This window comes from Chenopodium quinoa, unplaced genomic scaffold, assembly GCF_001683475.1.
Source record: "Chenopodium quinoa cultivar QQ74 unplaced genomic scaffold, ASM168347v1, whole genome shotgun sequence".
Taxonomy (NCBI): Eukaryota; Viridiplantae; Streptophyta; class Magnoliopsida; order Caryophyllales; family Amaranthaceae; genus Chenopodium; species Chenopodium quinoa.
Genome location: NW_018745403.1, coordinates 176,034 through 190,228, shown reverse-complemented (window position 1 = coordinate 190,228; position 14,195 = coordinate 176,034). Strand labels below are relative to the sequence as shown.

At 45.4% G+C, this 14,195-nt stretch overlaps 1 protein-coding gene across 1 annotated transcript; it reads left to right on the top strand.

Annotated features, from left to right (window-relative positions):
• Positions 1-11,437: 11,437 nt before the first annotated feature.
• Positions 11,438-13,999, top strand: LOC110713056 (protein PLASTID REDOX INSENSITIVE 2-like). Its single transcript, XM_021891521.1, has 3 exons — positions 11,438-11,774; positions 11,868-11,963; positions 13,552-13,999. The coding sequence occupies exons 1-3, from the start codon at positions 11,529-11,531 to the stop codon at positions 13,744-13,746; spliced, it is 537 nt and encodes a 178-aa protein (XP_021747213.1). The 5' UTR covers positions 11,438-11,528; the 3' UTR covers positions 13,747-13,999.
• Positions 14,000-14,195: the final 196 nt, after the last annotated feature.

Below are 14,195 nucleotides of genomic sequence, written 5' to 3'. Positions count from 1 at the left end.
TATCTCCGAAAAAATATTTACTTTTTTTTTTTTTAGAGAGAATTTTCCTTTATCACGGAGATATATGTGTTTCGGGGTTTTCTGATGTCCTGCGGGAGAGTTACAACACCGAGACTGGAACCGGCCGCCTGTACCTGCAAAATAACGGAGACTCCTGGGAGCTCCGCCTCCAACGGTCAAGTTAGTACTTGTTTGAGGAGTAAAGTGCGGAAATTAAAGGGGGAAGATCTGGTTCCTCTAGGGAAGAAGTGATCAATGTGTTCAGACTTCTCCAGGTGAGAGTAATTAATTGCTCTTCTCTTTTTAATGAGGATTAATTAAGTATTTATAGTCTTGAGAAGCGTGCCACTCTCTAGGTTTAGGGTAAACCTAGGGCTGACTGGGCCTCTAAACAGGATTGGGCCTTGTTGGCCGGTTTTCCCATTTGGCATGGGTGGACACGTGGCGTGTCTCGATTGGTCCGTAGAGGACGTATCTGTGATTGACACGTGGCAGGTCCTATTGGCCTACGTGAAGGACACGTGGCGGAACCTGGTTGGTCCACTCGTCAGACGGTGATTGGTGGATAAAAATCCCCTAATCATTTGCCCCTCACAGGTGGCACGTGACTGGTCACGTGTCACCTGTGACAGGTGCCGCACGGTGACAGGCGACGGCCTGCTACAGGTGTCACCTTGCAAATGGCCGAGAGATTTTCCCGCCCAAATTTTGAATTTGGAAGCGACCCTTCGCCTTCTCACTTTGCCTATATAAGGAAGTGCTGACTTCGGTCATTTTTCACATTTGAGAACTTTGCAAGAGAACATTCGGACCCCTGAACTTGCTCTGACACTTTGGACTTTTGTTGCCTACCGCCTGCTCTGACAAGCCGTTTGCAAAGGATTTCAGAATTTCATCAGTCGTCACTCGTTCAGGTAACCGTCGGTTCTCTTATTCTTAATTTTTTTCTTATTCTTATTTTTTTTTTTGAAATGGCACCATGGAAGCACACGACACGACCTAAGTTAGTGATCAGCCGGTCACCGGGGACGGCTGAATCTAGGACTAGGAGTGCCGCCTGCCCTTTTCTGGACCCATCTTTGCCCTTTATACAAAGTCCGACTGTATCTGTGTCTATGCAGAACGTGATGGCCAGAACAAAGAAGACTGCTAGGATCTCAAACTCGGACGGCTCCTCCCAAAGGGTGCCCATTAGTGAAACATCTGACCAGGCGCCAGATGTAGAAAGGAAACAAGGCGGCTGTCAAGCCGACAGTTCTGTGGGAGGGGGCAAGGTGGTCCCTTTCCATTTTACCGTTGATATGTCCAACTTTTCTCCTGCTCCTTCTGAGGGAGAGGAGGCGGGCCCCTCTGGGAGAGGGGAGGAGTCGTCCTCTTCGGACTCGTCAGAGGACGAGTCCGAGTCCAGCTCTTCTGGCCACGCTTCTCCAGGCTCAGAAGAAAGAAACAGCCGCCTACAAGAGGCGAGGCTTTCTCATGCAGTTGAGAAGGGGGGCAATTGGGCGGAGCCGTCCGCCTCTTACAGAGAGGAAAACACCCCCTACTACTGCACGGTACCCCGGGGCCGGATCGCGGCCATGAAAGACAAAGTGGAGAGCTTTATAGCTAACCACAGAATGGGCCCCGGATTTTTACTGTTCGTGCCGGATCCAGAAGACACTGTCGTCTGGCCGGCTGGTACCAGCTATGATGGCGGCTGCTTTGGCTGCTATGAGGCGGCCATCAAAGCTGGGCTGCGCTTCCCATTACATCCGGCTGTTCAGCGGATTTTAGACGGGTATGATTTGGGGTTATGGCAGTTAGCCCCTAACTCTTGGGTAAACGTACTCGGCTATGTGGCCGGGTGCGAAATGTACGGGGTGGAGCCAAACTTTGAGGCTTTCGCCCACATGAACTATCTCAGCCGGACCCCTAAGTCGGGCGGCACCGGCTGGTATCAATTAACAAGCCATAGGGGCTACCTCATGACGAGAGGTAAGGCGAACAAATGGAAGGATTGGCGGAATACCTTCCTTATCATCGAGGGTTCAGACACGGAGCTGAACAAACGTTTTAACAAGTGGAATAGGGATCCGCCTCTTCTCGCAGGCGGCCGCAGCATGCCGCCTGTTCCCCCAAAGGCTAAAAAAGAGATCCTAGACAAAGGACTCTTCAAAGTAGAGACTAGGGTGAACTCTACTTCAGGGGTACGAGAGCAAGTACCCCTGAACTGCGTCCCGAGCTTCAAGTGGCTCTACGACGAGTACTTTTTGGCCGCCTGTGGCCTCAGCAGTCGGTGCTCTAGAGGTAGCCGGCCTGACAAATACTCTGCTTTTCACGCCTTGTTTACTTGGGATTTTTACTAACTTTGCTGTTTATTTTTTGCAGCTGACGCCATGAGTAAAATAACAGCATCCAAGACTGCGGCGGCCATGTTGCGGGCCTCTCTCATGCAACAGTCTTGTACCGACTCCCCCAACAAGGGGGCACCCTTGGTAGGCCTCGAAACTCTTCCTCTTTTAGGAGTTGTCTTATGCATATACTAACTTTTTTTTTTTTTTTAGTCGGGCACTCCAAGAGCTTCTTTCTCGCAACAGCCGGACCCCAAGGCCCGGAGGACGACTGTTGCAAGCTCTCCTGGGTCTTCCAGGAAAACAGTGGCGGCTGAGAAGCAGCCGGCCACTTCTTCTAAAACTCCGGCGGGGCCGCCTAGAAGTATGGACAATTACTTGTAAAACTTTCACTTGCTTCCTTCTTGACTAGGTCTAACTTTCTTTTTTACGCTTGATGCAGCCGGACCTCAGGAGCCTGACATGGTAGAGGTAGCCAAGTCCATGATCAAAGCAGTTCCTCCATCTGAAAGGGAGGCGGTCAGGGGTGTCGGCACCCTTGACCTTGATGGGATTGCAGGGGTCCTTGCTGAGGTATACTTGGCATATTTTTGAGTATTTGAATTCCAGGACGCCTGTTTTCTTTTTGTTTGGAAACTGACGCCTGTTCCCCTTTTTACTTAGGCCCTGCTCCGAGTGAACGGCCTTCGCAAGCCGCTTGACCGGAAGAACAAAGAGGTAAAGGCTGCAAAAGCTATGGCCGCCTCTGACTGTGATAAGGCAATGTTTCAAATTGCCCAAAATGAAGTTCTGACAATTGATATTCTTTATTATCAGGCGCAGGCTGCCGCCGCTCTCCGGGCTCAGTTAGAGGCGGCCCAGAAGAGGAACAGCGAGCTGGAGGCGACCGTCTCCAATCTCAAGGCCGAGCTTAAACCTCTCCGCCAAAATATACTCTCATACGATGCCATGGAGAAATCCTTGGCTAATGTAAAGGAACGCCTGGTGACCCAGGAGAAGAGTCTAACCAAAGAGCTCTCGGAGAAGGATGAGCAAGAGAAGAGAGAGCTCTCGGAGAAGGCTGAGCAAGAGAAGAGAGAGCTCGTCCGAGAGATGATTGAAGACTCTTCCCAGATCCAGCGCATGACCTGGAGCCGCCTCTTCCCCAGTGCCGACTTTGCCTCGTGGGAAAAAACGTACCGCCAGTGTTCTGAAATATATAATCAAGAGATCCTGGCGGCTGCTGAGGACGAGGCGTTGGAGGAGGCCTTGGTTGAGGATGAGCAGCCGATAGTGGCGCTTGTGCCACTTGGGGGCAAGGCATCGAAAAAGGATGCAGCTGAAGCCGAGTCCAGCAAGAAGAGTACTGACCAGGCGGCAGCTGCTAATACTGAACTGCCCCCTTCTTAAGCTTTATGTATTCTTTCCACGGCCTGCGTGCCGTTTGCTTGTATTTACCCGGCCAGGGGGCCGGGGTTTTGAATATTTTATTCTTCTTTAATGCCATTTTTGCTTCAAATTTGTCTAAGTGTTGAATATTTGATATTGAATTATACACTATATCGACTGTTTTGCATGGCCGATTGTAGACAGGTACGGATGGTCCGCCTATGCCCCTGGACGACTGGTTGTCTGTTTCCAAGCTGGGCGATCAATCGGCCATTTATTCAATCGGTATTGTTTCCGTTTAAAAGATTGGATTACCTTTAGGCAGGCGGTCCTGTTATTAGTAAAATTAACCAAAGGGTTTTCTTACTTAGACTTGTAGGCAGTCTATGACTGGATTACCCTTAGGCAGGCGGTCCTAATCGCCGAGTGATTGAGTAGTAGAGGTATCAAGCGGTGGGTACCGTTTGTTCCTCTTTATTCGCCAATGTTTGTTGGCTATTAACTCGAAGGGAAACCTAGTAGGAATAGTAGTTTGAATGTCCTTGTTTGCCAAAAAACAGGTGGTCTATTCAAACTTTTTAGGTTCCATACCAAGTTTGGGAGAGTATGAGTTAACGTTGGTGATACTCAGTCATCCTCATTCTAGATTGAGTAGTAGAGATACCAGGCGGCAGATGCCGGCTGGACCCCTTGATTCGCCAATGTTTGTTGGCTATTAACTCAAAAGGTACCCCCTGCATTTATCCCAAGTAATACAGGCGGTAATCCGACTCAGATGTCAACTGTTACCACTAGTTTGGTTAGTGATAAAGTTATCCTTGTCTCAAAAACGGCTACGTGATTGCCCTTGGGGACAGTCGTATAGGTGCCGTGTGATTAGTTTATAGAACAATGTTCCACCCAAAAGGGAGCTGCTCTCTGCGACGAATTTCATCCGGATGGATGCCATCGGACACCTGCTATAAGATTGGGACAGGTCGAATTGAATTTTTATATATTTTGATCAGTTGGCTTGACGCCTGGTCTGATCATGTTTTTTGATAGTTCTTGGTGAACTATATTATGTGAGGGTAGCCGTCTAGCGGCGTGCCCCTCTTAAATTAAACATAGAGAGTGGCCGACTGTTTGTCAGTTGGCATGCCCCCTCTTAAAAATGAATATAAACATGGAGAGTAGCCAACTGTTTGTCAGTTGGCATGCCCCTCTTCAAAATGAATATAAACATGGAGAGCAGCCGACTGTTAGTAAGTTGGCATGCCCCTCTTAATACAAAATTAAATAGTAAGTGCAAACTTTTATTAAGTAGCCCTTGACTATTTACATCATTCAAAAGAAATATTTCTTAAGATTATCTACATTCCAAGTTCGAGGTAACGGCTGGCCGTCTGGTGTTTCCAAACGGTAGGTACCGTCTCTAACCTCTTCATATATTCGGTAGGGGCCTTCCCAGTTGGGAGTTAGCTTGCCAGACTCGTTAGCCCTACCCACAGCTTCCATTTTTCTAAGTACAAAGTCCCCCACCTTGAGTGGACGCCTGTGCACTTTTCTGTTGTATGATCGAGTCATTCTCAGGCGGTAAATCTCATGGCGTAGGACAGCATTGCCTCTCTTTTCAGGGAGTGAGTCTAACGCCAGGCGCATGGCTTCCCAGTTTGCCTCTTCGTCATATAGCATTACTCGAAGAGTCGGCTCGTAGTGTTCTATTGGAAGAACAGCTTCCGCACCATAAGTTAGGAGGAATGGAGTTTCTCCAGTCGCTCCTTTTTCAGTCGTCCTAATGGCCCAGAGAACATGTGGTAGTTCATCCGCCCATAGGCCGCCTGCTCGTTCAATCTTTTTCTTCAGACCGTCTGAGATGATTTTATTAAAGGCTTCTACCTGGCCGTTTGCTTGTGGTCGGCCGACAGATGCAAAGTAGTTTGCAATTCCTTGGTCACCCAACCAGCTTTTGAGAACAGGCGTCTCAAATTGGGGACCATTATCAAAAACCATAGACATGGGAACCCCGAACCGAGTGATGACATTTTTCCAAATGAATGAAATTACATCTTTCGTCTTGATTCCCTTTACCGCCTCCGCCTCTACCCATTTAGTGAAGTAGTCAACGGCAACAAGTATGTACCTCCTGCCGCCTGTAGCAGGCGTATATGGACCCAGAATGTCCATGCCCCACTTAGCAAACGGTAGTGGGCTGCGAATGGTAGTGAGGTCAGTAGCCGGACGGTGAATTAGTTTGCCAAACCTTTGGCACCTGTCACATTTTTTCACCATCTCCATTGCATCTGCTTCCAAAGTAGGCCAGAAGTAGCCCTGCCGCCTTGCCCTTTGAGCAAGCGTCCTTCCACCTATGTGTGAAGCACAGTATCCAGAGTGGAGATCGTCTAGTATCTCTCGCCCCTTTTCTGGAGTAACGCACTTTAAGAAGGGTTGTAGGTACCCCCTTTTGTGAAGTTCTCCCTTTATAATTTCAAAATTGGTGGCTCGTCTTTTCAGCACTGCCGCCTGTTGATGATCATCCGGCAGGGTACCGTTTGTCAGATATGCCCTGATTGGATCCATCCAGATTGAGCTTCTGTCTAGGATTCCAATAGGGTTTTCCTCGATGCTTCTCTTCTTCATTACTTCCCAAAAAACAGTTCGAGGAGTATCAGAGGAGGCGGATGATGCTAATTTTGACAGTGCATCCGCCTGGTTGTTTTCTGATCTCGGCACTTGGATCAGATGGAAATCCTCAAGGGAGCCGACTGCTTGACAGACCGCCTGTAAATACTTGATCATGGCCGGATGGGTCGCTTCGTATTCGCCATTGTACTGACTCACTATTAATTGTGAATCGGAACAGGCGTCTATTTTTCTTGCCCCTGCCGCCTTGCACATGCGGATTCCAGCTAGTAAAGCTTCATATTCTGCCTCATTGTTTGAAGCCTGAAAACTGAAGCGTAAAGCATACTCGTACCTGTCGCCCTCTGGCGACTGACATATGACGCCTGCTCCACAACCATTTGAAGTAGAGCTTCCGTCCACATATACCTTCCAGACTTGGTCTGGAACTTGAGAGTCAGGAGGACGAGTCATCTCAACAATAAAATCAGCAAAGGCTTGCCCCTTCACTGCTTTTCTAGGCTCAAATGTAACTTCGAGGCTCTGTATTTCGATGGCCCATTTGATCATTCGGCCTGACGACTCCATGATGGTCAGTGGCCGCTTGATAGGTTGGTCTGTATACACGACGACTGCATGTGCCAAAAAGTAGGGCTTCAATTTTTTAACAGCCATGAAGAGTGCAAGACCAAATTTCTCCACTAGGGGATACCTCAACTCGGCATTTTTCAGTACGTGACTGACAAAGTAGACCGGGAGCTGACAACCGTCTCTCTCAGCAAGGAGAACAGCGCTTAACGCATGATCAGAGACGGCCAGGTACATGTAGAGTACTTCTTTGGGCAAAGGGCTGACCAGCCTCGGCAAGGAATGCAAGTGAATTTTCAATTTCTGGAAGGCGGCCTCAGCATCCGTCCCCCATTCAAACCTCGCCTTTTTCTTGATTGCCTGGAAAAAGTATAGGCATTTGTCGCCTGATCGGCTTAGAAATCTTCCTAAGGCCGCCAGACAACCTGTTAACTTCTGAACCTCTCGGATGGTACGAGGCGACTGCATGTCAATGACCGCCTGCACCTTTTCAGGGTTCGCCTCTATTCCTCTCTGATTGATAAGGAATCCGAGAAATTTCCCAGACTCAACTCCAAATACACATTTCTTGGGATTGAGCATGACATGGTGCCGCCTGAGTGTGGCGAAAGTTTCACGGAGGTCCGACAGATGATCTTTCTGAAGTTTAGTCTTGACAATCATATCATCAATATATGCCTCGACATTTCTCCCAATTTGATCAAAGAACACAGTGTTTATCATACGTTGGAAGGTGGCCGGGGCATTCTTAAGACCAAACGGCATGACCGTGTAACAGTATAACCCCTGATCAGTGACGAAGGCCGTCTTCTCCTGATCTTTCTTCCATAAAGGAATTTGATGGAAACCAGAGTAGGCGTCCATAAATCTCATCAAAGCATGGCCGGCTGTTGAGTCGACCAGGCTATCAATTTTAGGCAGAGGGTAACTGTCTTTGGGGCACGCCTTATTCAAGTCTGTGTAGTCTACACACATTCGCCAGGTACCATTCGGCTTTTTAACAAGAACCACATTTGCAACCCAGCCTGGGAAGTAACATTGCCGAATGAACCCTGCATCAAGTAATTTTTTAACTTCGTCGGCTGCTGCCTGACTTCTTTCTTCGCCATGGTTCCGCTTCTTTTGCCGTACCGGCTTCTTTTTCGGATCCACGGCCAGTTTATGTACCGCCAGCTCAGGACTAATGCCTGGCATTTCATGGACTTCGAATGCAAAGATGTCCTTGTATTCTTTCAACAGATTGTGAAAGTCATCACCTAGGACCCCTAGAGCAGTCGTCCCAACTTTGACTGTTCTGTCAGGACGCGAGACATCTAAGATTAGGTCCGTATGCTCACCAGCCGGCTGAGGGCGGAATTCACCCGACCGCTCCTTTGCCAATGATTGCTATTTTTTATCTTTTCTTGCTGCCCCCATCTGGGATGCCTTTCTTTTCTTGCCGCCTGCTTCTTGATCAGGCGCATTGTCCTTGACATTGTCAATCTTTCCTCCACTGGACCCAGCGGCCATAACAGTGGGCTTGACATCCGAGAGATAGCACTCTCGTGCCATCCTCTGATCTCCCCTTAGGGAGCCGACTGTTCCATTGTCCCTCTCAAACTTGAGCAACATAAGAGATGGGATTATTACAGCCTTGGAATTATTCAGGGTTGGTCGTCCCAGAATCATGTTGTAGGCCGAGAGTTCTTCTACCACCAGGAACCGGACTACCATGTGTCGTCCTTCCCCTTTTTCACCCAGGCGGATTGGTAGATCTACTCGTCCTACAGGGTGGACGACTCCTCCTCCAAACCCTACTAAAGGGTGGGAGGCCGGATGTATACAGTCAGTTTTGTACTTCAATTTTGATAGACATCTGCTACTGATAAGATCTGAGGAGCTTCCAGTATCTATTAGAATTCGGCCAACTCTTTGATTGGCCACTTTACATTCAATGACGATAGGGTCGTCATGCGGCCCCCTGATCCCTCCTAGATCTTCTTCAGTAATGACAATCTCAGGAAATGAATTTTTGGAGGGTTGTTCTGGGTGAACAGAATTTACATCTAGCCGCCTGATATTGTCTTTGTTGCCCCTAATAGTGGGACCTCCTCCTGCGAAGCCGCCTGCAATAGTGTAGACGACTGCATCATCTGTATCAGAGCTGTCCGCCTGTTGATTCTTTTTGGCCGACTGCTTTTTTGAGGAAGTGTTCCCCGTAGATTTCTTGACATAAGTGTCAAGATCACCTTGCTCAGCCAGGCGGTCCAGATACCGCATGAGACTGATGCATTTGCTGGTGTGATGACCAACGTCTTCATGATAATCACAGAATTTATCTTGGTTCCGGTTGCTTGCAGAACCCTTCATGGGGACCGGCTTCTCAATAGAGATCCGTCCCTTGATTTCTTTTAGGATAGTTTGGGTATCCTTGCTAAACGCATACTTTGGGGAGTATGGTTTGAATTCTTTTTTCTTCTTCAGGGCCGGCTGTTTAGAGGAATCAGCCGCCCAGACCTCTTTTCTCTTCTTTTCTTTGTTTGACGACTGTATCTGTCGTCCTTCTTTTCTGTCGAACTTTTTCCCGTCCGACTGTTTCACTGTACTACAAAGATCAGTTGCCTGTATATAGGCTTCTGCTTCAATCAAAGCCTCCTGAAGAGTCGCCACCCTCTTTCGAACCAGATCAAATTTGAAGGTCGACCCGTCTTTGAGACCCCTGAAAAAGTCAGTATAAGCTACCTCATCCGGTAACCCTTGAATCTGTATTCTCATCAGGTTAAACCGCCTGATGTAAGAACGAAGCCCCTCCTTCTCGCCCTGCTGAATTGTTCCCAAATCAAGGGTCGTTTTCTTCGCAGGGATGTTCATGGCGAAGTTGGAGGTGAACAAGTAAGCAAGCGTCCTGAAGTTGTTTACACAACCAGTCGGCAGGTTGCCGAACCATTGCTGTGCAATTCCTTTGAGAGTCGCTGGAAAACACTTGCACCAAGTGGGATCATCCAACCCTTGTAGGTACATTAGGTTGGAGAATGCCATCAGATGATCTTCTGGGTGAGTAGTGCCATCATAGGCGCCTACTAACACATTTTTCACTTTGGTCGGCTGAGCGGCTTCAGTGATTTCCTTGGAGAAGGCCGACGGCTGTTCACCAAGTCTAAGCAACCGTAGCTGCCAGTCCAAAGGTTGGACATTTTTAGCTGCGTGTCCACCAAACGGAGGTGGCTGCATAAAATACTGTTGCTGTGGTACAAACGGTAGGTTTGGTACCGCCTGGTCGCTATGAAAGCCTGACTGACGGGGGGTGCCGCCTGACTGACTCTCATGATACGACTGGGTATGCCTCATCGAGGTATTTTGTAAACTTTCTTGAAAATTTGAAGTAGAGGCCGACTCTGACAGTCGGTCACTCTTCTTCTGTTCTAACAGCAGACGAGCGTCTGTGTATGTTTTCTTCGACCCGTCCGCCTGAATGTGACGAACAGGTTTCCTATTTCCTGGAGTAGGGAAACGGTAGTTCGTGAGGTCAAGGGCAGGCGGCTCCCACTTCCTGGATTTAGGATGAGGAGTTCCCTCTCGCCCTTGAACCGGCTTCCTCTTGCCTGAGGTGGAAGGTTTCTTAGCCGACTGTTCCTTGGCCGGAACAGGCTTCTTATTAAGCAACTCTTGAATTTCTCCCTTGAAGTCCCTCATGAAGGTCATGAGTTCGTTCCTTGTGACGGGAGCAGAACCATCAGTCGCCTGCTGCCGAACAGGCGGTATGCCTGTTGGCTCGCTTACAGTTTGAAAATGTTCCCGTTCCCTCCTTTCGGTCTGACGGGTATGTCGGGCCCTTAGGGTCCCGTCTGGAGTTGTGTGAGCTTCAACTTCAAGTTCATGGTCAGTATCATGGTCCGACTGGACTTGAGGGTCGTCTAGGGGACGCCTCTCTTCAAAAGTCGGTACAAACGTGGATGCCATCTCAGAAGTACTCTCCCCACAGACGGCGCCAAAATGTTTCGGGGTTTTCTGATGTCCTGCGGGAGAGTTACAACACCGAGACTGGAACCGGCCGCCTGTACCTGCAAAATAACGGAGACTCTTGGGAGCTCCGCCTCCAACGGTCAAGTTAGTACTTGTTTGAGGAGTAAAGTGCGGAAATTAAAGGGGGAAGATCTGGTTCCTCTAGGGAAGAAGTGATCAATGTGTTCAGACTTCTCCAGGTGAGAGTAATTAATTGCTCTTCTCTCTTTAATGAGGATTAATTAAGTATTTATAGTCTTGAGAAGCGTGCCACTCTCTAGGTTTAGGGTAAACCTAGGGCTGACTGGGCCTCTAAACAGGATTGGGCCTTGTTGGCCGGTTTTCCCATTTAGCATGGGTGGACACGTGACGTGTCTCGATTGGTCCGTAGAGGACGTATCTGTGATTGACACGTGGCAGGTCCTATTGGCCTACGTGAAGGACACGTGGCGGAACCTGGTTGGTCCACTCGTCAGACGGTGATTGGTGGATAAAAATCCCCTAATCAATATGTGTATTTTCTCGAGTAGTAATACACTTAAATACCGTAACTTCTGAAAGGACTCGTTGGTTAGGGCTAAGGGTGATGCAAGAAGTTCATCTAGTCGTATATTTGTATTTTATATGGAGAGTTAGCAGATAAGGCGCAAAACCAACAAAATGGCTTGGAGCCTTGCTCCTACTCTTTCAACATTTGCAATAGAAAATTCCTCATTCTTCATTACTTCCGCTACTTTTAATTCTTCAAGTTTACCCAAAACTCTTAATTTCTCTAAAAATTGTACACCCAACTCAAAGCAACCATGGAATTTCCCATTACACAAAAAACTTCATTCCTCTACACAACTAATTTGCAAGGCAGCTGAGTACAAATTCCCTGACCCAATTCCTGAATTTGCTGATACTGTAACTTCTTTAAACACTTCGAGTTTTTATTTTTGGTTGTATTTTTATGTTAACTGTTGTCTTATTTTCTTTAATTTAATTGGGGGTTTACAGGAGATAGAGAAATTCAAGACCCATTTACTGAGGAAGTTGTCAAACAAAGATATTTTTGGAGATAAAGTGGATGAAGTTGTAGAAATCTGCACTGAGGTAATTAACTCAATTAACAAACTGTTATTTTTGATTAAAAAGGTTGAAATTTGTGCTATTGATTATGAATGTTCATTAATTGAAAATTTTTCTTGGTAATTTAGGGTGACTACTTGGATTATTTTGGGTAGTTTAATTTTGTAAGATAATTTAAGGCATTGTTGTAGATTATTTGGAACAAATGAGCATGCTTTAGGTATTTACACTGCTCTTAAGTAGGATGAAAGAATATTAGAATAACTAGATTATCTGAACAAATAAAATTTTCTAAATTTGTTTATTTTTTCATACCAAAATTAAAAACAAAAAAAAATCCAAAACAAATAATACATCGAATATTAAAAAAAATTTAGAGCTCATACAAAAATTGAATGATGAAAGAAATACGCGAGGAAAAAAAATTAAATAATTATTATCAGAAATTGATACTAATAATAATATAACTGACTAGAAATAAAATAAAATAAAAATCATAAAATGATGATATCATATAGTTTTGGAGTGAAAAATTTCAATGACATTAGGACATGTGTTTAATTTAGGATAGGATGATGTTAGCGGTTGCTATTTTAACACCTACTTGTATTAGTTATAGATTTGGTCATTTGTTGTTGTGAAGGCATGCTGTGTGAATACATTTTCTTATTCAAAACCTTGAGGCAGATTGAAACTTATAGTATTCAATCAATAAGTTTTTTCATCATATCATTATATTCCAATTTGTATGCTACACATAAAGTGTGAATATGTAGGATTTCAAGCTGATGAATATTTCGGATGAATCGTTGGCATTAGTCTTTGTGTAAATGTATAATTTGTGCTTTTATGTGCGCTTGTATAGTTTACTGTTTTACTTTATGGAAGATGTTGATTCAGTGACTAGTTCAACCATTATCTGATTCAGTTGCTACAGATTTTACACGGTGCAACTTGCAAGATGTAATATTTATGTATAGTTAAAAGACAGGAAGAATGGTAGAGGAATTTCAAGCTAAGTACTATATAGTACTTCTGTAATCTTCGCCAGATGTGCACCATATGGAGACAGAAAGTATGAGATAACAATATAGAATCTAGGCACGAGATCTGACTGATGAAATACCTTGTAGAGTATTATTAGAAGACTATGGCCGATGATGCTGAAATATGCCCCAATTCTTTGGTTATCCAAGATTCCAAGAGATGATATATACTTCTCAAAGATAGGTTAAAATTTAAAGATCCAATCTTGGGTTTTTATAGATATCTGTATCATACATAGTGGTGTTTTGGGGTTTTCTGGTTACATGAAATAGAGTATGTTTGGATGATTTTGTGCACCTCTGAGATGGGGTTAAAAATAACTCAAGGTTATCCTGCTATACGCAATGAACACCTAGTAAATATCAATCTGGAATTCCAACACTGGATTTGCTTAGAAGCTCTTTCTGTTAATCCCTGTTTCACATGTATCCTGACTCTGAAGGATTATATGTTTCTGACATTGTGTACTTTCAATACTCGTTTAACAGTTCCTATGATGTGTTTTTAGTTTCATTTAAGTTATAATGTACTCATGCAAATAACTGCTTTCTTATAATGTCAACAGATCTTGGATAACTTCTTGCACACAGAATATGGGGGACCGGGTACTTTGCTAGTGATTCCTTTCATTGATATGGCTGATACTCTGAATGAACGCGGACTGCCTGGAGGACCTCAAGCTGCACGGATAGCTGTTAAGTGGGCTCAAAAAAATATAGACAAAGACTGGGAGGAATGGACAAGCGGGAATAGCAAGTAATGCGAGTAGTGACTATAGTGACCTCTGGGACCTGAATAAAAGTACAGTAATTTGAGATAGTTATAGGCAGGAAATTTTGAGATAGCTTTGTTATCAGAATATTTGAAATATGATACTATTCTTATGGAATGTAGAGCTTGTGGGTGAGGCATCAGGATCTGAGAAAAATTGGAAAATCAGATACTTCGTAATTATTTTTTTAATGACATTTAGCAATAGCTAGAATCACTAGCTATGATGTTCACTTTTATAATTATTTTTTACAGTATAAAGAATTCTGTCCAATCCCCTCACAAAATCACATGCTTTAAGTTTTAAGAGTGATCATGTTACTCTGTTCAATTTAAGAATGAACCAACTAAATGCAGGATTGCGCGTTGGATGTTCTCCTGCAAAATTTAACAGTTGATACAACATTTATAAATGAAAATTAAAAAGCCTTGTGAAAC